The sequence below is a fragment of the Chrysemys picta genome, chromosome 14 (genome assembly GCF_011386835.1).
Source record: "Chrysemys picta bellii isolate R12L10 chromosome 14, ASM1138683v2, whole genome shotgun sequence".
Classification (NCBI taxonomy): domain Eukaryota; kingdom Metazoa; phylum Chordata; order Testudines; family Emydidae; genus Chrysemys; species Chrysemys picta.
The window spans coordinates 846,752-868,407 of NC_088804.1; the positions used below are offsets into that span (position 1 = coordinate 846,752).

The following is a 21,656-nucleotide window of genomic DNA, read 5'->3' on the forward strand; positions in this document are numbered from 1 at the left end:
GTTATTGAACAGTATTTTAATACCATATCAAAACACCTGGACTAATGAAGAAAGCTCCCCTCCCTCCCAAGCTCTGAACAATTTTTTTTTTTGTTAAATTTAAAAAAAAAAATTTTTTTTAAATATATAAATACAGAAACCTTTCCGGCATGGCCCAAGCCCACCGCTGGGGAACTTGGCTAAAATGCTCCTCCCATGTGCTGCTCTCCTCAACAGCAGGGGGTGGAGGGGGATGGGGGGAAAAGGGGTTTGCTTGAATAAAATTCCACGTCTTTCCTTTTTCTGTCTGGAAGAAAAAAAAATCCACATGGGTCTAATAAAAAGGATCCTCTGCAGGATGCTTGTGACTTAGAACCTTTAACTGTAATCACACACACACACACACACACACACACACACACACACCCCCTCAAAAGAAATAAGGAATCCTTTTTTTGGCCACTAGGTATCATGAGGCTGAGTAGGAGGCGGCGGGTGAGGGGATGAAAGCTTTTTGGGTGGCATCTGGCTATTTCAGTCACTGAGTGGTAATAGCCCAGTTCAAGAGTGGTCAGTCCATAAACATCACCAGGCAAACACACCAGTCGACACTGAACTGTTTTGTTTTTTTTGTAAACACTTTAAAGACAGACCTACAACACCTCCTGCAGGTGAACAGAAGCTGCCCCCGTTGCTGGGGGCCGTTCGTCTCCTGTCATGTTCGGCTGATTACCGTTTGGTGTCCTCAAAGGGAAAAGAAATCCTTAGTCAGTGCAAAAGTGAGCAGGGCTTGCAGTGCCAGGCCCGGCCCAGTGCGGAGGCGCTCGCTAGGGATACAGGAATTCATCTGGGTTTCAATAGGAATAAACAAGACGTGTTCCATTTGGCCAGTCGGCCCATGACAGCTCCGTCCCGGGTCAGCTTTCCTTTCACGGCTGGAAGAAAAGGCCCTTAAGCCAAACATCATGATGGAATTTCATTTCAGGGTCACAATTCACTGCTCCCGCTTCCTCTCCCTTGCTTAGCAGGTTCTTCTCCCCCCATGTCAGTGGCTGTGGAGGTGAAAGTACGGGGAGAAGGCAGCTCTGCTTGCAGGGACAGGCTCACCTGTATTGATTTTTCCTTTAAATAAAAAAAAAAATAAAAAAAAATTGGCAGCATCCAAGTGGATTCAAGTTTCTGGTTTTTGAGGAGTTGAAAGGTCAGCCCGAAACTCCGGCTGGGGCGGGTGGGAAGGGGAGAGGATGAATGGCAGGTACAGCAAGGTGCCCTGTAGAGAGAGAGAGACAACCCAATGTCACCACACCTGTCTCACCTGGCCAGGCCAGCTCCGTGGGGGAATGCACTGACAGCACCCCATGGCTGCATGCCCAGAATGCATGCAGACGGGCCTTCAGACCGACCCGCCGCCCCCAGTGCATTGCAACATCCACACAGCGTGTGCATGTCTAGCTTCCACCGCCCCATGCTGCAGAAGGGACACACTCCCCACAAGCAGGGAGCCGCGCAGTGACCAGGAAAGGGTTAAACTCGTACTCGCTGAGCGTTCCGATCCCTGGAGGACAAGGAGACATTAAGGGACAACGTCAGACTTCAGGCTATGTCTACATGGCCCCTCAGTGCGCATCGTGGCAGCCAGCCCCGAAGTGTAACTGCCCTGTGTAGACCCTGCTCAAGTGAAGTAAAAGGTACCCAACTGGTGCTAAGCTAGCCCTGTTTCAAACAGGGCTAGTGAACGTGATCTTGGTGCCGTTTAGTTCACTCTAGTGGAGTCACCATGGAGCGGTTACAGTGCAACACTTCAGCGTGAGCTGCAATTCGCCCCTGTAGTCCCTGCTGCTGGGCTGTGTGGACAAGCCCTGAAACACAAGTTGGGATTCTCCAATCTGCCTAGGGAAACAGAGTCCTGATTTCTTAGCTGTCTTGGATCAGCTCAGCCAGGACGGACGTTCTCTCACTTGCATTAGTCAGAGCTTTGGAACCTCCCGATGAACATGTCCGGCCCCATTTACAGTCGCCCAATTTCAAGGGTCGGCCCTTTGCCCTTCTCCCAGCCTGGCCAGCGTGAAGCCAGGTGGACCCTGCCCTGCCTGCTGGCAGCGCTGGTCGGATCCCAAGTGACACAGGAGATGGTTCAAGTGCGAGCCCTGGTACGGGGGCGGGGAGCTCCGGCTGTCCTCACTCAGCCATTCCCTAGCAAAGTGGCTCACTGGACAAGCCGAAGGAACAACTTTCTCCCTGCCAGCCCCTTCCCCTCTTGGACATCATCACCGGGAAGGCAGGCAGGCTCCGCAGGCCACGTGCTGCGACCTGGGACCCCTGCGCATGCACCTGCAGTGGGCTCTGCACAGGTGCAGCTGATTAAAACATAGGGCTCAATTCTGGTGCTGATGCACAGGAAGGAACAGCCCCCATTCCCTCCCCCGGGGGAGGCTGGCCCCACAGAGCCAGCAGACCTGTCTCTTAGCCACAGGAGTCAGCAGCTCTGACAGATGCCCCCAGGGAGATAAAGAAGAGGCAGCTATTTTTAAGTGTCATTTTGAGCAGCAGAACTGCACTTAAAACGATGACACTTTGCTTTTGAATGTTGATAAAAACAAATGACCCCCAATTTGCTTTTCATACTAAGCCCAGGTTATTTCAAATCACACCGGCTCAGCGCTCTGACACTCACTGCAAAACAAAGCATTTTCCTTACAGCTCAATCAGAGATCAGCCTCCCACCCTGGAAATTTAACACTGCTCTCATCTGGCCCCAGGGAGGGGAGATCCTGAGACAAGTGAATACTTGCTTTGGGGTTGGTTTACTATTCAATTCCAATGAAACACACACACACACACACACACACACACACTTGGAAGAAAGGTAATTTAAAAAAATTCATCCACTCCTGCTTCTTTAGTGAAGGTGTATGAGTTTCTACTAACCACCTCCAAGACCTCCTAGAGATCCTCCAACATCCAGACTTGACACTATTAAGGTAAAAGAAACCTACAGGACATACATCACTCCAAAGCCTTCTTTATCCATCACAGAGCTGCACAACAGAGCAGAAATCCAGAGGCTACAAATCCCTTTGGCTCCACACCCAGAGGCAGGGTGGGGTATCCTACGTTAGAAAGAGCCTCACCTTAGAGAGAAGTCAGCAGGCATGCCCAGGAGGTCAATCAGAAGGATGCTCTGGGCAAGATCTGTTCACTTCAAACCACGAATCTATACAGCTGGGGAGAGAGAGACGACAGTCATTTTGTACCCACGGAGCAGGCAGTGAGCTCGCTCTACCAGGTGCCTCCTTCAGCTCAAACTGCTTCATAAGGCAGCTTCTCTAGATGAAATGCCCAGAATTCTCACCCCAGCGCTGTCAGCTGAGTGCCAGGAGGGAAGGACTTGCTGAGCAGGTGGGAGGGGCACCCTGCATCATTGCGCCTGAGGTAGAAAGCTGGGGTACAGGAAACTCTGCTATAGGTTTGTGAGGTGGCCCAGGGGATGGCTCGCTCTGGCCATACCAGGAGTCCTGGTTCAGCACCCAGGGTAGCCAGTGTTAGGAGAGGAAGAGTGGGGCTGTGGTCAGGGCACTAGCCAGGCACTCGGTAGAGCAGGTTCAATTCCCTGCTCTTCCACAGACTCCCTGGGTGTCTGGACAAGTCCCCCAGTCACTCTGTGTCTCAGTTTCCCTTTCTGCCCAATGGGGGCCTGCCCTGCCCCCCAGGAGGATAGATCTACTGAAGACTGGGAGTTGCTCAGATAACCCAGCGATGGGGCTCAGCTAGACAGCATGTTCCACAGCCTTTCACTCACTGCTGGCGGATTCGTTCGCACTGCTGCTTTGTCTCAGCGTTGTGGGGACAGACGGTGAGCTATGTATACACCACATGTGCGGCTTGGCCTCGGCACAGCACCCACCATTGCCATGAAGGTGGGTCCTTGGAGCAGGCTCAGGACAGGTGCCCCCAGGCCTGGCTCACAGCCTCCCCTGCATTAGTGGCCTGTCCTCTTCCACTCTGGGGAAATGCCAGACATTGGAGGGCTCTCTTCCAAGCACACTGCCTGGTGCTGCGATGCCAGCAGAGGTCACGAGCTGAGCAGGGTCAGGGCCTGCCTGGACTGGGGGCTTTATGAGAAAACCAAGGGTTCTGTCACTTGTGGGGGTATGCTCCCTTCTAGCCCAGGGCTCAGCCAATAGCCCAGCACCGTGCTAGGGGCCACCGTGCCACTGGAAGGATGTCCAGCTGAGGGGCTGAGCTCTTGTGGTCTAATCCCCTAGGATACCTCTAGCATTAGCCGGCGAACCAGGAAGCCCTTTGAGAGGCTTTGACTGCACTGCTACACCCAGGAGCAAACAGGGCACCACTGGGCACTCCGCAGATGTGTGCGGGAACATTTGCTTGGTAGCCAAGAGCTCAGCATTGAGCAAAGGGGTATGGGAAGGGAAATTGATTCCTGCTGGGAATGCAACAGACCCCACTCATCTGTCCTATCCATTTCCCCCAGGTCCCTTCCCCAACAGCGCGGGGCAGCAGCCACTCCCCACAGCCAGCGTCGGACTCTGCCCAGCTCCCGGGGGTGAAGCCAGAGCTCCCCAGCACTTTGCAGCCATCGAAGCCTGGCAATGAACACGTGGCGCGGGGATCATCATCACTGGCAGCAAGGGCAACAGTAGCACAGGTAGGGGAAGGACCTGAGGCCACCCAGTTAGTCAGTGGCAGTGCTGGGAACAGAGCTCTGTTTGAGATGAGGCAGAGGGGAAAGGGGGGCTGCGGGCACATGCCCTGGGCAAGTGGGAGGGTATGCCCAGGGCTTGCCCAATAGCAGCCGTTCTGCAGAAGAAGGCTGAGCCAGCCCTGTCCCTTCCTTCAGCTCCCCAGGAAGCGACACATGCCCGGCCCGGTACCTTTTGTGATAAATGCACAGGCAGGGCAGCCTGGCTATCGTGTCCCCCTGTAGAAGTTCCTCCAGGCAGATCACGCACTCGCCCGCGTCTTTAGTCAGCACGTCATCTAAAAGGGGCCGAAAGAGGAGAAATTAGGAGGGAGGCAGACAGCATGCCGGGCAACTTCCATCCCCAGCGAGCAGCTCCTGTGGGCTGTGCACCAGGCCCCCGCGCCACCCTGCAACTCTGCCTGCTCACCCCCCATGCTGATCACTACAGGCATGGGGGGCTCCGGGAGCTATGGCCCCGCGAAGGCTGCTGCATGGGGTGGGTGGGGAAACAGATGCAGGATGCACACAGCTCGCATCGGTCATATCTCCATGCAGGATGGATGTGAACAGCTCCCTCCCAGTAAAGTGACTGGGCCCCCCAAACTAGAGCTGGCCCGATGGCCAGGCTGGCTGCAGGGCCAGGAGCCTCTCCCTTTCCCCACAACCCGTCCTATTCCCCTCTGGACTGGCCAAGCAGCTCCTGGGCCCCTTGCACAGACAGGTGGCGATCCATGTCCCCACAGAATGCTACATGGTCCCGATCATTGGGGGCACCAGGGGAGTCCTGCACCCCTAGAGGTGCTTACTGAGTAACTGTCTTTTTACTGCCCTGTGCAGATACAAAGAAAACCTCAAAGCACCCTTGCGAGCCAACAAACCATTGTCCCTGGGTCACCAGAGGGGAAACTGAGGCACAGAGTGCCCTGGCCAAGGCCACACAGGACAAAGGTAGATAAACAGACTCCCCAGCTCCCAGCCCATCCTTCCTACCCGCACTGTGCATTAGACACAGCCACCCACAACACGAAGGCTCCTCAGCAAGCTTTAGCAGCCATGCCAGAGCTGGGCCCAGCAGGAAATCGAGGTCACCAGCCGCTCCTTCACCCCCAACTGCCTGCCCTGCTGCCCAAGGGCCCTTCTATTTGGCAGGCCAGCGGCTGATCCAGGCTGCACCTGGTCTCTGAAGCAAATCCAGCAGCGGGCAGGGAGCCTTGCCTTGTGTCACCTGGACACACGCCAGGCAGGGAAGCGGGTCTATTGACATTGCAGGGCCCTGGCTAGCTCTGAGAAATGAGCACCTGCTGCCCCCGAAGGGCTGCTTTCTCCAGTGGCTTGGCGCAGCAGCAAGAACACGTGGTGCTAAATGGTTCTGGGAGGAGAGTCCTGGGGAGTGAGGAGGCCCCCAGCGTTTGGACACATGAAGGCAAAGCTGTTGGCCCTGAGACTGTGCCGGCAGCTCCCAGGGCCTGGCAGGAAGAACACAGGATTTCTGCACTCTGCCCCCCCGGTACAGACAAAAGGTGCCCAGCGATGGCACACCATCTGCTCAATTCCCCAGCCCATCTGGTCATGAGGCAGGAATTGACTGCCAGCTAGGCACAGTGCCTGCCCTACAGCCAGGAAAACACCAGCGAATGAGGCAGAAGCACCCCCAGAGAGTGCCCACACACTGCCCGCTTCCAAACCTGCACTGCTTTCTCCAGGCCTGCACATCAGCTGGGCCTGCCGTGCGGGCTCTGCCCGTTAGAACTGGGTCTCCGAGTCATTCAGGAGATGAGCTTAGGAATCGCAGACTAGTTGGCAACTCGGGCCATGGCTCAGTCCCATGCAAAGGGCCAGTTTTTCCCTTGTGGGAGGCGTGGTCTGGAACAACAGGGTGCTGGCGGAGCTGTGTGGGGAGCCCCAGCATGGCAAAGGCTTGCCAGCGCTATCAGCGCCACACTTTCACAAGGGCCAAAACCAGCCTCTGAATTCACGCGCTCCATGAGCCAGCAAAGGCATCACCTGTCCTTGCGGGGAGTGGCCAGGGTTGGCGGAGACCATGCAGATTGAGTTGTTAGCAAGCTCGGAGCAAGCCAGCTGCCCCCTCTCCTGAGACTGCAGTCTCCTTGCTGTCCCCCTGTCCTGCCTCCCAGAGTGTGGACAGACAGACTGCTGAGACCCATGGCCATGGGGTTCCATGGCTCTGACACAAGGAGCCCCCGGGCATGGACTGAAGGCACCAGCTACGAGTGCAGGGCACAGACCTGCCAGCCTGGGCTAGGGCTTTGCAGAGCCAACCCAGCCCCGGCTTCAGGAAGCCAGAGCCAGCCCTACCCCACAGCACACCACGCCCCTGCACAGCGGGGGGGTAGGTGAAGCACAGGGATTGGTGCTGGAGCAAGGGCTGCAGGGGCTCCCAGTGCCTCCCTTCCCAACCATCCCAGCAGGAAGCACACGAAAATGCTACCTCCACTTGGGCACAGGGGGGTGATGCTGGCTGGGCTGGGGAGGGAGCTCAGAGCTGTGCCACTTCAGCAAGAGGTGCTGCAAAGAGCAGGGCAGACGAACACCGCTGCTCCAGCCCCGGCTCTCTGAGAGCAACACTGCCGGGAATAGAAGCAGAAGCGCTGGCTGCTAGAAAAAGGTCTGGCAGACACAGGCAGGGGACATGCTTGCTTGGTTGATTCCCAGAGCCCCATGAGGGGAGGGGGCTGCTCGGGGGGGGGGGGGAGGGAAGGGTGATGTGCCAGAGCGGGGAGCTGCCAGCAACAATGAAAGCGCGCTCTCTAATCCGTCACACTGGGAGGAGGGGGACCCAGCCTGCGATGCAGAGACAGTCTCCTCCCCCTGACCTGATTTCCAGCTCCCAGGGACCCAGCCCCGGCTCACAGCGTGCCAGACTCCCCCACGTGACAGGGAAGGTGCGGTGCCAGCACAGTCCTGACACAGATAGCTGGACCAGATTGCACGGCACTGGCGGGAGGGTGCGGAGGGGAAGGTGGCGCCTGACTACAGCCTCGTGCTCGCCTGGCATTTCACCCCAGTCCTAGCAGGGGGCTAACCAGAGCACAGCCTGCCCAGCTGTGGCCCACTCGATCACCGAGAGGGGGCAAGGCTGCTCCTATTTCCCAATGCAGGATCTCTCCCCCAGAGCTGGGAGGCTGCACCAGCAACGAGAACGCAGGGCTGGCACCAAAGCAGCCCCATGCTCGTACCTGCCAGCTGCCCTGAGACGCACCTGGCCGCGCTGCTGCCCCGGAGATCCCTGGCACTGCTACCCCTCTAAGATTAGGAACACTCCCAGTGCCTGCACAGCGACTGCTCTACTCAGAGCACTGGGCAGCTGGCACCAGGGCCAAGCTTCCCAATCCCGGCTGATGGGCGAGTGCCAGCCCCCAGCACAGAGAGTGCCAGCCCCATGCCATTCTGCCATGCAGGGCTCTGACCTGGGCTGTGCAGAGGCCTTGGATGCAGATCAGGGCCCTGGCCCTGCCTGAGGAGCTGAGCCACCACAGAGCTGTGATGCCCTTGCCAGCGTGGCTCCTGCTGCAGTGCCCATGGACCCTGGCGAGGTGCCCAAAGTTATACTGCCCATGCCTGAGCCAGGATTAGAACTCAGGACACCCTGGTTCTCAGCCCCGGGTGCAAGCCTCCTGTCACCTCTGGCCCTCACGTCTAACCCCCAACCCTGCTCCTCTCGAGCGCACCCTGGCCCTGGCACCCACTGCCCAGCTCCTCTCCTCACACTCTACTGCCAGGAGCCCATCTCGATCCACGGGGGGTCACCACAACAGCAGGGTAGCCCCTGGCCTGGGCCCTGCTCATGAATCCCCCCCCCAGCCTGCCAGTAACAGCTCACAGGCCAGAGCCACTGCCAAGCCAGGCCACTGGTACCATGGGAGTGACCCCAGAGGAGATCACACTGACCTCTGCACTGTTTGTTCAGTGACCGTCGGCTGGCTGGTTCCCCACCCCACACACTGTTCAGCTCCCTCCTGCCCCAGTGACAGCTCACCCCCGAACCTCCCACAGCTCCCAGGCCAGCCCGCCATGGCTAGCAGGCCTAGTAACTTCCTATTGCCTTCCATGGCTCTGCCAGCGTGCCCAGCCTGGACAGCCATGCCAGAACCTGCATCCACCCCTTCCCGCTTTCACTGCGATATAACCTGCACAGCCGCTCCCTTCTCCTCCAAGCAACCCCTCCCGGGCGCTGGCTACAGCTGGGCAGGTGCGGAGCCGCGGCTGCCCCCAGCCATACCCCAAGTACAGACCACAGACAAGCAAGCCTCCATAGCTCACCCAGCTGTGCCAACCCCCCATTTCCCTGGGCAGGCTGTTCTTGCTGCCCCTCAGCTCAGGAATAGGCGGGACAGAGTCCAGGTACAATGGGGCCCTGCTCCCGCTGTACCAGAGCATGGGCTGGCACCATTGCCCCGGACTCCACCTGGCCTCTGTGCTCAGGTCTACAGCCGCAGGGCAGTCAAACGGACAGGGTTCACCGGCCTGAAAATGAAACAGATGCACAGGCCCAATGCCCAGAGCTGGGGCCCCAGGCTGCCCACCTTGCGGGGGGAGCGAAGCAAAAAACCCCTGCGTTTAACTCAGTGTTGTGTGCCAAGTACCAGTGTAACCGCACTTTGCATCACCTCCTGCCCTTAGCAGTTGGGCTGGTGCCAGTTGGCAAATCCCTGGCGTTCCTGGGGTGGAGGGGTTTACCTCCTCGTTCGCACAGCAGCAGTGCCAGTCGTGGAAGCCAGCAGTTTATGCGAGAGACTCGGGATGCTGGCAAGTCCCTAGTGGGGTCCCTGCGCTGGGCTCTGGGGGCCTCTGATTTAACAGGAATAGTTATAAATTCCAAGACCATTTCCCTGCTCGGCTGCAGAGCCAGGTCCCAGTCAGGCTCTGAACGGTGGGGCAGGGAGCTGTGCGAGACCAAACCACAGGGAGACAGCTCAGTGTAAGCACCACAGAAAGGGAGGGTTGGCCAAGGGTCATTAAAGGCAGGCCCTGCTCTCCTGGCCAGCCCCCCTTACCCATGTCTAGCAGGTGTGGGTCCTGGGGACAGGGCCTGGAAAGCACCAGGCCTACCTGTACTGCAGCACGGGTGCAAGCCAACAACCACACTTGGCCTCCAGGGCTTTAGGAGCCATGCTGAGTCCAGTCTGGAGGGGCCCTACCCACCCTCTGCTAGGACCCATAGAAGCATGTTTCGGGGTCTCTGGGCAGCAGGGACACAGCCTGGTTAGTTTGCTTCCATGGTAGAGTGGGGGCTGGCTGCAGCCTCGTCCCAGGTGGAAATGGGTGTGTTCTGGCGCAGAGGCTCTGCTGCCAGTCACCCCACTCCTGCTCAGCCAGCCGAGTGCGCTCACAGCTGTTAACAGGCTGGACGAGGCTCCGCCCAGCCCAAGACCTGGGCACATTCTGCCAGGCACTGCAGGCTTCTGCGAAATTCCTGAATGAGACTTGGGAAGCGTGGAGTGCAGCTGGGCCCCTCCACACGCTGGCTGCCCTGTGAGCTTTATGCAAGGGGCTGCTCGCTCCAGGTCTGGTTGCAGCTGGGGCCAGTTTCTGCTAGGATTTCACAGCTGTGCGGTGTGCCCAGAGGAAGGTTTCCCATACCCAAGCAGGTTGTCTGGTGGCCACTGTGCCCTGTAGGGGCGGGGATACACGGGCACATCCAAGTGGAAGAGGACCTCGCTGAAGAGTTAGAACAGGGGTAGGCAACCTATGGCACGCGTGCCGAAGGTGGCACGCAGGCTGATTTTCAGTGGCACTCACACTGCCCAGGTCCTGGCCACCAGTCTGGGGGGCTCTGCATTTTAGTTTAATTTTAAATGAAACTTCTTAAACATTTTAAAAACCTTATTTACTTTACATACAACAATAGTTTAGTTATATATTATAGACATATAGCAAGAGGCCTTCTAAAAACGTTAAAATGTATTACTGGCACATGAAACCTTAAATTAGAATGAATAAATGAGGGCTTGGCACACCACTTCTGAAAGGTTGCCGACCCCTGAGTTAGAATATCGATGCCCAGGTAAATAGGCAAGTTGATTGCAATGGCTCCTCTGGGAAACAGTGCCCATAGAATGCCCTCCAACTCCTAGCGTGCCACACCACCTCACCCAGCATGGCACTGCGTCCGCCTCTGGGGTGGAGCACAGGCTAGCAGTGCACAGCCATATCAGTTCATTCCTGGACAGGAAGTGAGGACTACCAAATTTAACTGAAACTGCAGAGGGTTTCCAGCTGGAGTGTGGCCAAGGTAACTGGGCAATGCCGATTGGAAAGGCGGTACCTCCTGCAGCGCCGAGCCCCTAAAAACATGCTCTGGCCCTGGGTCACTCAACTCCCGCTCCCTGCTTGTTCACCAACGCCACTTCCCTCCTGGAGGTCTCCTTGCGAGTACAGAACAGGATTGACACTTGTGAGAGCCCCCGAAATCCCAGCCCAGGGCTGCAGCCACTCCTCCAGCACCCACCACGCTGTAAACTGCTTCAGCACAGTTACGGTGGCAGCTGAACAAACCCAACGGTGCTGCAGTGAGCAACCCCGCCAAGGAGAGGAGTTCAATTACACATTAACTGTATGTGGGCTACACCACACCAACAAGCTACAGGAGCGGAAAGATCATAGCTGAGAAGCAGGCAAATTACTCGGGCACAGGGAGTATGGCCAGATCCATTCCCCCAGTCCCCTTACCACCTTGGTTTCCAGGCAGCTCATTCGACACCATTCTGTGCACTCCAGCAATCTCTGCACTACATTATTTTGCCTTGAGTCCCCCACCATGGCTGTCAGCAGGGTGGAGAGATTTAAATCAAAGCAATTAAAATCACAAATTTTAAACATGATTTAAAGCAGCAAGCGGGAAACCTGGGCTTAAATAATTAATTTTAATTATGTTTTAAATTTGTACTTTTAAATTATTTTTCTAAGGAAAGGTTGAGTCTCATTCACTGGTGACCACTGAAACATGGATCTGCAGCCAGATATGCGCTTTACACTGATTTTGAGGTTCCTTTTTGCTAACCCAGAGGGTAGCACTAGCTCTGTACACATTTAACTACTCGTGAGGGAATTCTGTACGATTGCATGCATGCATAATTAATGAGCCTTTCATATTTTTATTTTTTTGTGCAGAAAAAAGGTTGTCAAAATGTTGCTGCAGTTCTGCCTTTTGCCCACCAGACGGCGCTGTAGCGAGAGAACACAGCAGCAGCTCCCAGCCAGCTAGGGAAGAGAAAGAGCCTGCCTTCTTCACAGAGCCTGTCACACCAGGTCAGGAGACATGAGCTATGGGGAGACAGTGTGGGGCTGCTGGGGGATTCAACCAGCTGCTAGTGGGCTGAATGGGAGTGGAGGCACAGGGCCACAAGAGAGAGGGAGGTGCAGGGCCATATGGTGATGGGGCGGGGTGCAGAGCTACATAGGAAAAAGGGGAGTGGCTGGGTGGGGGCACAGAGACATATGGGGACAGGGGAAAGGGTACAGAGCCACATAGGGACAGGGGCAGATGTGCCTGACTGAAAGAGTGAGGCTAGGGGTCAGCCAGGGTCTACATGAGGGAAGCTCCCTAACAATCCCTCCCTGTCCCCCCCTCAAAAAACCTGTTCCATACTTTTCCCACCCATACACAACAAAGCTCCAAGTTCACAACCAGGCTCCTTCCCTCTCCCTCAGCTCCTCCATTACCCCGACACCCCCAAGCCTTTGCACTGCTTCTGAGGGGTGCAGGAAATACAGTTCGGTATTGTAGTTTAAATTAATTGTTAATCAGAGTTCTGTATTAGTATGCCTAGTACGGAATCTATTTGTCAAAAAAACATTTCCCGAATGTTTTTTGTTGTCTGTATTGTTATAGACATACTTGCTGACAGGGATTTTGAAATAAATGACCAAAAATAATTGAAACTAGTGAGATTATATTGTGCAATTTTGACAAAATACGCAGAATTTTGCAGAAATTTAAAATACTGTGCACAGAATTTTTAGGCACAGAATTCCCCCAGGAGTAATGACATTCATTTAAGCAACTTACATAACTTATCCTAAAATTTATTCCAATTCTTAATTTTTACATTTCTTGTGTTAGAAAATGCTGGATGATGTGTTTCTTATTCACTAGATTAATTTTTAAATTTGTGATCTGGATAGAAATTCAAAGTTAAAAATGCACAAAGCCAGCATTAAGGTTCTGGTGTTGTTTTATTAACAACTAACTACGGCTACCTTAAAAATGCTGGCTACATAAGAAGAAAGATTTATTGGAAAGTTTATCAAAATATGTCTTGCATTTAAAACTGACTGATCTACAAACAAAGGCAGGATAATCTGTAGTTAAGGAATTGTACTGATTGTTTCTGGTCACCAGGTCCTTCAAGATTTTAGAACTAGCAGAACTCATCCTCTCATACTTAGGTTTTTTTCCTGGATTGGAAGAAGAAAACAAGCCTTCCTGCTTTTTCAACTGCCAATTGGGTTCTTCATTTTGAATGAACTGGCCCTTGAACTGACTAGGTCGAATGAAGTGAAATGAGGAACATATTCCTGCTGCACTTGCAGAAGAGGCTATTGCTGTCAAAAGCTGGTTTAGCACTTCAGCAAACTCTGGTTCCAGGTGCTTTGCTGATGATTTCCAGCAGGTCAGGGGGGTGACTTGCTTTAAAACTTGGCAGCAACCACGTACCGCTTAATATTATTTATTGTATTTAATTTAAATGACAATAGATATAACACATTTAGGCCTTGATGTAGGTTGTCAATTTCAAATTTAATTTGAAATAGGTTTAAATTAAAAAAAGTTCAATTTTGATAAAACAATGGGATTTTTATCCTCCTGGGCTGGCAGCAGTGGGAGGGGCCAGTGCAGACAGCTCCAGATGGTGGCTAGAAGTTTACCTATCCCTGCCCCCACACACAACGGTGGTGATTAAAGCACCCGGCCCCTTGCTCACACCCAAGCTCTCCACCTGGGAGCTCTGCTCCAGGGCCTCTTCACTGGCTCCCCTCTCTGTGCCCATGCTCCGGCTTAGAACCATGCCCACTTCAGCTGAGCCAGCTGGCACACAGGAGGCAGCCCCTTCAAAAAACCTGCTGCCATGGAGTCGGTCCAGCTCATCACAGGATATGGCGGGGCCGGAATCCCTACCTGCTGCTGTCGCGAGAACAGACTGGGGAGCCCGCCACGCTGGGGAGAGACTGTGCTGAGCGGGAGCTGCTGTTAACCGACTCCCTGCCTCTGCAGCAGGCCCTGATCTCGCATGGATAAATGCTACACTGGCAGGTGAGGGTGCTCTCACACCAGCCTCCGGAAGCATGCAGGCTGCACTGCTGGGTCACCTGTTTCTACTCACACCTGCCAGGGCCCTGCTTGCCTGCAAAGTCCACCACCCAGGCCAGACTCAGGGCCCTACTGAGTCAGCCACATGTCTCGCCCTCACCAGCAGCATAGCTTCACCAAGGGACAGGAGCCCCGCTATTGTCACTGCACAGCGAGGAGGAGTGCCCGGTGCATGGGCATGCAGACCATGGCAGAGCAGGGCAGGAACGGACGTGCACATATATACACCTTGGAGTGTCCCCCCTCATGCCCACGGTGGTACGCAGACACTGGAACAGAACCAGGTCTGAATCTCAGCTCACTAGGCCGCGGGGGAGCAGCACAAGCCAAGCAGCAGAGTATGTACCCGTACCTCCTGCAAAGGGGCACGCGCCGGAGAGCCTATTGCTTGGCTGGACAGAACAAGCTGGGCCTCAAGGCACCATGAAGAAGGGGGAAGCCCCAGGGCCTGCGTGGCAGGCAGACCTGGAAGGGCTGGGCATGCATGGAGGCAGCACACAGAGTAAGGCCGTTGGCAGAGCCCAGGACGCCAGCAGTTGAGATAAAGAAAGAAAGTGACTGAGGTCAGCGTGAGGGAGCGGACACCCAGCCAGGGCCAGACAGCTGCTCTGGCAGTGTCAAAACCCCAGCGCCCTAAGCAGACTGCCAGCAGGGTGAAGGGCAGGGACATGCTGAAACCAGAGCTCCTGTCTCAGGTCGGGAGCCAAGTGGAATGCAGGAGCTGTGTGGGATCCAGAAGTGGGAGTAGCAAAGGATAGCATGGCAGCCAGGGCACCGACCGACCTCAGGAGACCACCACCAGATCACAGCCTCGCCCCGTCCCCACCCATGGACTGACACCAGCTCCTAATACTCAGCGCCGCACCCAGCACCCCCGCCCCAGGTGAGAGGCCAAAGGGGCAGCTGGAAGGAAACGGAGGGCTGGAGGACTAACAGCAGGAGGCGGCAGAGCCCTGGCAGAGCTGCTCCCAGTGACTTACTCTATGCCTTGGGTCACAGATGGGCTACAGGAAGCAGCACATCAGACTATCGGAGGGACATGAACATTAAACACATTTCAATCGGTCCCTCGACCCATCTGCCGAGCCCCAAGCACAGCACCCTGCGGCTCCCTGGCTAGCTGACATCAAACACATAGCCCAGCGTGGGGAGCACAGAACAGCCCGGGGGCTCCAAAGTCACAGGGCAAACACACCCCCATGAATGTGGTCTCGGCAGGGGAGCAAAGGAGGATACGGGGGCTACAGGGTAACAGCCTGAAGCTGTGAAGTCTGCGTGACTGAGCTGGGAGCTGAAACAGTTTTTGCACTGAAAAAGCATCAGCTTCTCAGCTCGCCTTGACCACGTATTAACATCATTCCCCCACTGCCCAATCTCCAGAGAGAGATGGCTTGGAGGCCGATCGCCCCAGAGACTGCAGCACAAATGCTGCGCTGTGTCAGTCTGCAGCACCCCCTGTCTGCAGGGTTCTCCCCTTTATCACACCGCGCCCAGCTCCTCCATGCTCCAGACTTCGCTCCACCTGCCATAACTGCTCACTGCCCCTGTTCACCTGCTGCATTAGAGAACCTGCGCAGGCAGCTCTCTGCTGCTAACCCCTCTGCACATTGGGATGGGTGGGACCATACAATCTACGTTCAGGGCACTCTGCCCACCCCGATCCGGGGGCAGGGCTGTCCTTTGGTCCCAGGCCCACTAGTCTTCTTGTGCTTGCCATTCGCGCAGACGCCAAGAGCACATGACTAACCCCCCCAGACACAGCCGGTGCGCTCCCTACGGGCTGGGATGAGGGGACGCAAGCGGGGAGATAGGGGCTCCATGTGGACTGAAGGACCAGCAGCACGAAGGAGAAGGGGTCCCCACACAGGGCTTCTCAGAGCTGCCAGGCCAAGAGCACGTGCATGAGGCACCTGGAGAAGGGGGGTTGGGGTGGGAGAACTATCTTTTGAGTACAACCTACAGGACCATGGAACGAGATGGGGGAGCCCCCATCCAGGGGGCAGGCTAAGCTGCATGAACACTTCCTGTGGCACAGCTGCCCACTCAGGGACTGAGGGGATGGGCCCTTCCCAATACCAGACAAGCAGGAATTGCTCTGGCCCGTGGGACAGAATCAGGGGCTTGGGGCAAGTCCTTAGCGCTCACAGCCTGGGAGTAGGCCAGGCCCAGACTGCCCTCATCGGCACTGCACAGACCAAACCCACATGCCACCCACATGGCATGGCACCAGGCCCTCCTGCAGGTGGGAAGCGGGTTACCTGGACCACCAGATCCTACCACCAGCCACAGAGCATCTCGGCTGGGTAATCAAGTTAGGCAAATCAGTTCCAATCCCCAGTGTTCAATTCTTCACTGGTCAAGTCACTGGGAGAAACAAAGTGACCCCAGAGTGCCCCGTGGGCACCCACACCCTACAAATGCTCTGGGAGAAAAGCACTTGGCCTGCCCTCCCCAGACACTACACTTCGGGGTTTCTGCTCCCAGCACAGCCACATCTAGGGCTGCCCTTGTCTTCTCCCCCGACACTCCTCCACCCCACTCCCACCTGGCAAGGCAAAGCTCTGCACAGTGCAAGCCAATAGGGTTGATCCTCAGCCCCCAGCCCCACACGTGTGACCCAGCTGGCTGCCTCCCCCCGCACCCCACTGGGGCAGTTTTGGGAAGAGCCAAGTGGGGCTGGATGGGGGCTATGTGGGGAAGGGTGTTACAACCCCCAAGGGGGGTGGAGAGAAGAGGCCTGGGCACACAGGATTGACAGCCAGTTGGCCACCCCCAGCTGAAAAACTCAAGTGCGACGGGAAGTCCCAGACCTGGAAGCAAAGTGGGGGAAAGTCAGGCCCATGGGGCCAAGGGCATGGCCGAGACAGGGGCAGCTCCTGTATCCAGCGGGTGGGGCTAACTCAGAACCCAGGAGAGCGTTCGTCTGGACATGCTCCCCCGTAGCAAGGCAACTCAGGCTGACCCCTCCAAGCCCAACACCAGCGAGGTGAGCCAGCGGTCTCTCCTGTAGAGACGCAGCACGTCTCACTACAATGAGGCTTTTCTTCGTGGCCTGGGCTGAGCAGCCTAGTAAACCCTCTGGCGTTTACTGGCCCTCCCTCAGGCTCGCGAGCCAGCTGCTGCGCACAAAGGGAGCCCTTACCGTTGTAGGAGAGGCGGGGCTTGCTCAGACACATGATAAAGTGCATTTCCATCTCGTCGGAAGCCACAGATTTGGAGCAAATGGGGCACTTGAAACCTGGAAAGAAGCAGAGGGAACCGCGATTAGACAACCTGCACCCCAACCCCACACATGGAGCCAGGCCGCAGGCTTGCTGCTGCCAGACGGCGGGCCCTGGCATACAGTAACCAGCCTGCTCCGAGCAGACAGCCAACACTGCCCAGGTGTTCGCAAAGGCTCTTGCCAGGAGCGAAGACACCCCTTGCTCAGTACCTAGAACTCTGCTAGCACCCTGTGCCCGGCCCGCCGCTGCTCCCGGCATGACGCACAGGCCAGAACCCGCCTGCCAGCTGCCAGACACAGGAAATGCAAATGTATTCTGTGAGCAGTGGCGGTGCTGCCATGTGAACGCAGGCAGAACAGAGGCAGAGACCCCGTCCGGAGCATGACCACCATAGAACGCTAACTATTGGCCAGCTCACCACCCTAGTGAGCACTGCCCACAGCTTTCTCCAGCGTAGGTTTAGACACTACAAGTAATGGAGCTCCCACCTCTCCCAGTAGGCCTGAGTCAGAAAGAGCCACTGCTGGAAGCGCAGATCCCCAGTCCTGGCAGCCACAGTGTTTGTTCCCCTCCCTTCTGGAGCATTTGTATTGCCACTGCTAGCACACAGCACGTGCGGACACGCAGAGGATCCACACTGAGGAGCTTACACACTAACCCAGCTCACATAACGAACGGGCGCAAAGCCTCGGGGGGGGGGGAGGGATGGGGGGGGGGGGGGACACCAGCAGCATAACATGGCTGCTCAGCTAGGGCACAGCTGGTGCTCTTGCCCTTTTTCAGACCAACAGACAGGTAAGCTGGGTTACGAGGGAACTCGAATGAAGAGTGGTGCAGGCTGGGCTCAGGGTAGACAGGGCTTTCTAGATGCACGGGGGCACGGGTCAATTGGAGCATCAAGGCTAGTGCTGGGGAAGGCAATGCAAAGAGACAGAAAGTGAGCTCTGTGTTTGCATGTCCGCCAGCAGGGGTATAGCCCCTGCACCGTCTGGGTCACCTCCATGCCAGGCAACACTCAGGAGGCCTGGACTATGCGAGCAAGTGGCACTGACTGAATAAGTGAAGTCAGTAACAGCTGCACAACGTGCTGTGGGGACGTGGTTCCTCGTCAGCGGGCAAAGGAAGCGGGCTGCACCAATCTCCAGTTGGTTTCTAAACCAATCTAGTAAAACCGGAGAAATTTTCTTATGTAGATGGGGCCCAATTCACTCAGTCTTTCCTCCTACGCCAATCCCTCTACCCCCGTCAGCCCTGCTGCTGTTCCCTAGCCATTCTGCAGTCTGTTAACCTGCCCCAGCATTCCAGGGGCAGTTCCCCCAGAGCCACGTGGAAAGGGACAGCTCTCTGGTCCATGGCACCACTAGGGTTGCCAACGCTCCAGGGCTGTCCTGGAGTCTCCAGGAATTAAGAGAGTATGTAATGTGATGGAACCTCCAGGAATACATCCCACAAAACTGGCACCCCTAGATGTGACACCTCTGTGCTCTGCACCCAAAGTTGTGTTTGCTGCTACATCTCATAGCAGACGACTCTCCACTTACCCCCTCAGCTCTCTGCTTGCAGCTGTCTCCCTGGCCTGGCCCTTCCCCTGGAATCTCCATCACGGCCCTCCCCACCAGATGCAGGAGCTTACCATTTCAGCTGCCGCTAATTGCCCGTGTTTCTAATTTCTCTAGATCCCTTTGTCTTATTTCTCTGTTAGCAATTCAGACCAATTTGGTACCATCTGGGAATTTCATTAACACGCTGTTTTCTCCTTCCAAGTAATGAAGAAATATTTACTAAGAGGGGATCTAACCCAGACCCTTGCAGTGCTCCATTAGACACCCATCATTACCCCTTGTTTACAGCCCTTCAGACAGAAGTCAACCTATGGGACTGTGTTCCTAGCAGCTGCTTTGAACTTGTGAGCAATAGTTCAGGGAGGAATAGCGCAGTGGTTTGAGCATTGACCTGCTAAACCCAGGGTTGCAAGTTCAATCCTTGAGGGGGCCACTTAGGGATCTGGGACAAAATCAGTACTTGGTCCTGCTAGTGAAGGAAGGGGGCTGGACTCAATGACCTTTCAGGGTCCCTTCCAGTTCTAGGAGATAGGTATATCTCCATATATTAAACATTAAAATCAGGCGACAGTTGCAAAGGCTTCACTACAGTCCATGCCGATTACATTCCATCTAGCGTGCTCCCTGCATGCGCCAGGACAGAGCCAGAGAGAGCAGGTAGGGTCCGTGCTGTGAACTGCGCCAGGTTCTGAAGATTTAATCATGTTCTCTCTCCATAGTTATCCATTCCACTCGCTCACTAGGGACAGGAGTTAGACTGGCCGGGCATGGACCGCCCCTCTTCCCCTCAGAAGAGGCCGGTACTATAGTCTCTAGGACTTTCCTAAAAACACCCCCGTTTCCAATGATTTTTCCAAAGCAATCATCACTTGGACAAATGTCAGAGGGGTAGCCGTGTTAGTCTGAATCTGTTGCTTTGGACAAATGTGTTTGTCAATTCTGTCAATTCCTCCAGCTCCAAGCCCTCTGGCCCAGCTGAGCCGGATGCATGCATACAGGTAACCCCCCTCTCTAAATTATCTCAACTTTATTTTCCTCAGGCAGATTTACACACACCCACTCTCCTCAGGTCCCTCACACTCCTCAGGTCTCTCGTCAGTGATCAGTGGGCCAACATCCCCTCTAGTCCTTCCTCTCCTGCTCTCCAACAGCTGCTCTTCATCCCTTTGACCCCCTTTCACTAGCGTTAGTGCATTTGGCTTGCTTGCAGCCTGTACCTTTGTCCTGCAAGCTTCGAACTAACAGCCCTGTGTGACTGCTTACCTCACCCATTGCCAGGATAGCGAGACTTCTGCCTTCAGACCTCTAAGCTGCCCCTCATGGAGACACTGCCAGGTTCTCCTGGAGCAGAAACCTGGCCTGCTGGGCTTTTGGGCTTCTTTCCTAGGCTGGTGGGGTGTCAGACCTCCTCCCACTGCACCTCACACATGAGATCCCTGAATTCCTCAAACACACTTCCCAGGATCCAATACCCCACATCCCAAGAGTCCTTCCATAACTACAGAACTCAGGTGCTTGGGAGACGCCGATGACATTTCCCTACCTCCCTCATAACCACAGTCTATTCCTTCCTGGGGGTAAGAAGCAGATCGAGGACCAAGGCTCCTTGCTTTGGATCATAAAGCTGCCCCTCTCCTTCATTTAGGAACCTCCGTGGATTATGCCAGTTTGGATGCATGCTGTCCAAAGCTCACCCCCAACAAGCAGAGAATGCAACATGGCCTCAAATATCTCCTGGCTTTCCTAGCCATGGCTCAGGAAGAGATCTTGACTTTGGATTCCTGGATACGGACCCAAAGGAAGGGAACTAAGGCGTAAAATGTTTACCCGGAGAGTAATTAGCCACTGGAACAATTTACCAAGGGTTGAGGTGGATTCGCCATCAGTGGCGATGTTTAAAATCAAGACTGGTTGTTTCTGGAAGATCTGCTCTAGGAATTACGATAGGGCAGGTCTCTGGCCTGTGCTGTGCAGGTGGTCAGACTGCATGATCACCATGGTCCCTCCTGGCCACGGGATCAACTAATTTCACCACTGCCCTCTTTAGTGACAAACTGTAGCACGCTCCCAAGGGCCATACTTCCGACATACCATTCACCCTCCCCTCCCATCCCCCCACCTTCCTGATCTCTCCATGTCCAGACTGAAGCCATCTCCACAGGTATTCCGGCTAGGAGAATTTCTCTCCCAGTAAGTGGCATCAACAATTGTTTAATAACTCTGGCATTCCCATGCTCTTTGCGTTTGGGTGCACACAGATTAGCCTAGTGCCACAGCAGCTTCCTCTTCTGCTTCATGTATATGCTGGAAGCTCCAGCTGGGTTACTCCTAGAGAGTTAAGCAGAAGTTCCCCTCCCACCCTGCTCCAGCCTGGCGTACGGCACACGAGCTAGATGCACTCTGAACACAGGTGGTTGGTGACCAATGCTGCTTAAGAGGAGACTGAACCCTAACAGGTATCCCCCAGGAAAGCTCTTCTAAAGGGGTGGCTTTAGCATGGACAATGGGTTCAGCTGCACCCACAGGAATCATGAAACCATGGGGGCAAAACGAAGCACACACTTCTCCCGCTGGGTGGTGGAGCAAGCCCGCCTCCCACTCACCCACAGCAGTGGCTCCTGTCCCTGTCCCTGCCCCCAGCTCCCCATGCCGGCTGTTGCAACCTGGCACAAAGCCATAGAGACGCTCGTTCAAATTTAACCCAAATGGCCCTGTCATGGTAGAAGGGCAGTTGGACCAAACCTGAGTGGCGCTGCCGCTCTGTGCGCCAGGCTGCAATGCCAAGAGCAGGGAACCAGGCCCAGTCCCACAGGACAAGAGTACTTACCTGTGGGGTGAGTGGGGGGCAGACTCATTCT

General features: G+C 55.4%; 1 protein-coding gene across 1 annotated transcript in view; it reads right to left on the bottom strand.

Annotated features, from left to right (window-relative positions):
* Nucleotides 1-21,656, bottom strand: part of ZNRF1 (zinc and ring finger 1) — a gene marked incomplete at its 5' end in the record, with an annotated part of 63,135 nt that continues 41,479 nt past the window's right edge. Inside the window, 4 exons of the mRNA XM_065567447.1 lie at nt 1-1,249; nt 3,111-3,201; nt 4,872-4,977; nt 17,155-17,250. Of these exons, the coding sequence (XP_065423519.1) occupies nt 3,144-3,201; nt 4,872-4,977; nt 17,155-17,250 (260 nt within the window). The remainder of the gene's footprint in view (nt 1,250-3,110; nt 3,202-4,871; nt 4,978-17,154; nt 17,251-21,656) is intronic.